Source organism: Ictidomys tridecemlineatus, chromosome 11 (genome assembly GCF_052094955.1).
Source record: "Ictidomys tridecemlineatus isolate mIctTri1 chromosome 11, mIctTri1.hap1, whole genome shotgun sequence".
NCBI lineage: Eukaryota > Metazoa > Chordata > Mammalia > Rodentia > Sciuridae > Ictidomys > Ictidomys tridecemlineatus.
The window spans coordinates 129433844-129436691 of record NC_135487.1 but is presented as its reverse complement, the minus strand read 5'-3'; the positions used below and the strand labels follow the sequence as shown (position 1 = coordinate 129436691).

The 2848-nt window shown below is 54.0% G+C and overlaps 1 protein-coding gene across 1 annotated transcript; it reads right to left on the bottom strand.

Annotated features, from left to right (window-relative positions):
- Nucleotides 1-562: 562 nt before the first annotated feature.
- On the bottom strand, nt 563-2137 carry LOC120890567 (late cornified envelope protein 3D). Its single transcript, XM_040287580.2, has 2 exons — nt 1623-2137; nt 563-1125 (listed from the first exon to the last, which is right to left on the bottom strand). The coding sequence occupies exon 2, from the start codon at nt 1103-1105 to the stop codon at nt 821-823; it is 285 nt and encodes a 94-aa protein (XP_040143514.2). The 5' UTR covers nt 1106-1125; nt 1623-2137; the 3' UTR covers nt 563-820.
- Nucleotides 2138-2848: the final 711 nt, after the last annotated feature.

The following is a 2848-nucleotide window of genomic DNA, read 5'->3' as shown; positions in this document are numbered from 1 at the left end:
TTTATTTACAGTTGCAGCAATAGTTCTCATTTTCTCTTTTCCTTTTTCTGAGAATTCTTATTTTTGTATACCCATCACTCCCAGCCATGTCTCTACCAATTAACCTGATTAATTTAAATAATTCCCTAAGCGTTCATCTCCCTGGATCTTCATAGAGTTAATTTAACCTTCCTCCGTGAGTCTTGCTCCATCTTTTCCCTTCCTTTGTCATTTTATTCTGCTCTTCATCTGCCTAGTGTCTGTGTTCCCACCTCCTGATCCACTGCTTCTTAATTAAAACCCTAGAAATGCTTTATCCAGAAAGTTCCTATATCAGAGCCTGCAAATTAGGGTCTTTTCAGGTTTCAGAGGAAATGCAGTCTTTCCGCTCTGAGCTGCAGGGCCTCGAGCCTGCAATCCTTCTCTTCCTCTCATTCCAACCTGACTCTCTGCAGCCCTTCCATGATAGAGGAAGAAGATCAGCAATTTCCCCCCATGCACAGCTAATCATCTGCGCCAGAGCTGGGCTGTGTGGGCTAGGAACTAAGGGGAGGGACGGGTAAAATGACAAGTGACATTGCAATGGTAATAGAAGAAGAACATTTATTTCTGGACAGAATCAGGGACAGCTGCTACCACTCCTTAGCAGGCGCTGGGGTCTGTGAGACCCTGGACTTCAGGCAGAAAGACCTTCCAGGGAAGTTTGGACCCTGGACAGGAGCCCCCCGCCCAGCCTGTGGGAGCCAGGGCAGGGTGTCTGGGAAGGTGCGTCAGGACGGGGCTTCCGTGGGCTCTGGATTCTTGTTTCCTGAAATCCCTTGTCTCGGCATCAGGATCCAGGTCAGCAGCAGCCCCCAGGGCTGTGGCCACAGCCAGGGCCCCCAGACTGCTGACCACGGCCACCATCACAGGAGTCGGAGCTCTGGCGACGGCATCGGTGGGACCTGTGGTGGCTGTGGTGGCTCAGGAAGCAGCCGCCCTCGGAGCTGGGGCCAGCACAGCCCCCGGAGCTCGAAGCGCAGCCAGAGGCCGCAGGCAGACACTGTGCTGGGCTCTTGGGGGGGCACTTGGGTGAGGGGCACTTGGGAGGGGGCTGGCACTGCTGCTGGTTCTGCTGGAAGGACATCTCCACGGGAGTCAGCGAGCCTGCATGGACCAAAGACAAGGTCAGTATACAGCTCTGGCCACCCCTCCCCTGGGACCGGCTGTGTCAGCCTGGCCCTTCAGGCCCTCTGCCTCCTGGGCTGTGGCTGCAGGAAGGAACATGGAGAGCCATCTCCATCCTCTGACCTGGAGGACCTCCGTCCTTCCCCTCTGCCCTGCTTCCAGAGGAGAACGCTGGGACGCCCCGAGTCCCACCCCCTCTGTCCTCACAGAAACACCAGCACGTGCATTCATTGGCTGTGACTCCACAGAGTCCCTGTGGGCATACGTGGTCTCTCAAGAAGGACCAGAGCAGGGAGGAGCCGAGAGCCAGGACTCTAACTTCCCCCAGAGGTTCTGTGCTCTCTGACCCCTGACCTGTCCCCGAGGCCCTCCAAGGCCCGCCCTGTTTCTCCACCTCCCCTTCCCTCCTCTGCACTGGAGCCTGTGCTTGCCCCCACCCCCTCCTGGATGAGGATGGCCTCCTGCTGGACACTCACCAGAGGCAGCAGAGCAGGAGCAGGAGGAGGCTGAGCCTGGAGGAGCTGAGGATGGGGAGCCCAGGGCAGCAGCCCTTTTATCCAGTGCAGGGCGGTGCTGCACAGCCTGAGCACGCTGCTGCTTTCACAACCCGTCACAACCCGGGGAGGTGACAGCTGGGACATGGCCAAGTCCACCCACTCATCCTCTTCCCTCGGACTCACTCACTAGGATGCCTGGCAGGAGGGAGCCGGGGAGTTCTGATGACTGACCACCTCCACTCACTGGGGCCTGCAGGAGGTGGCCATTGGACCCCTTCCCAGCTTTCATTCAGCTCACGGTTCTCATCACAGACTCCGCCCCAGGGACTCTGCTGGAAGAAGCTACAAGGATCAAGATAGCACTTTTCTGACCTTGGGTAGCTCACAATCTGTCAGGAAAGAGAGATGGACATTGAAGACCTTCACATTTGTCAGTATGATCAAGTGTCAGGTGCAAGACGCTGAAGGGCAACCAGCACAGTGTCCGCAGGCTTGGGGCCCCGTCGTTGGTGTGAGCTGTCCAACTTCCACGTAACCCCCACCCTGACACCTCCAGAGGAGCAGTTACTACCCTCTTGAGAGTCTTTGATGAGAGGGATGAGTGTAGAATGGAGAAATAGAGCTCTGTAGGTGGAGCAGGGCCCACTGAGAAGTCTCCTGTCACCCGAGGATCCGATCGTGGGGTTCCTAGGGAAGTAGTTAGTGGTGCTGACTTGGTGTTTGTCGTGTAGAACAAATAAAGCCAGCAAATCCGTGAAGTTTGTATCTCCTATGGAAGATGGAGGCTTTTCTGATTGGAGTTTACCAATGATTATTGTGTATTTGCTACATTTTCAAAGAAAAATAGTTTAAAAATACCATTGAAGTTATTTTTTTTCCTATCAAATCATATTATTTTATTTTCAGACAGATCTATTCATGCTTATTCATAACTTGCTGTAACGGTGGATAAAAGGACAGAAGGATCATTTATAAGACATTCTAAATGCAGCGCGTTACAGCATGTCCTGTTCTCCAGTGAGCATTAACCATGACCAGACGATCGTCTACTTGTGTTTAGAGGGGCTTAATTCCTTCCACCTTCCTTTCTCTCCTTCCTTCTCCCTCCCTCCCTCCCTCCGTCCCTCGGTCGGTCTCTCCCTTCTTCTCCCTTCCCAAGTCTTCCCTGAACACACAGACGTGGTCATTCCTCTTCACAGACGTGG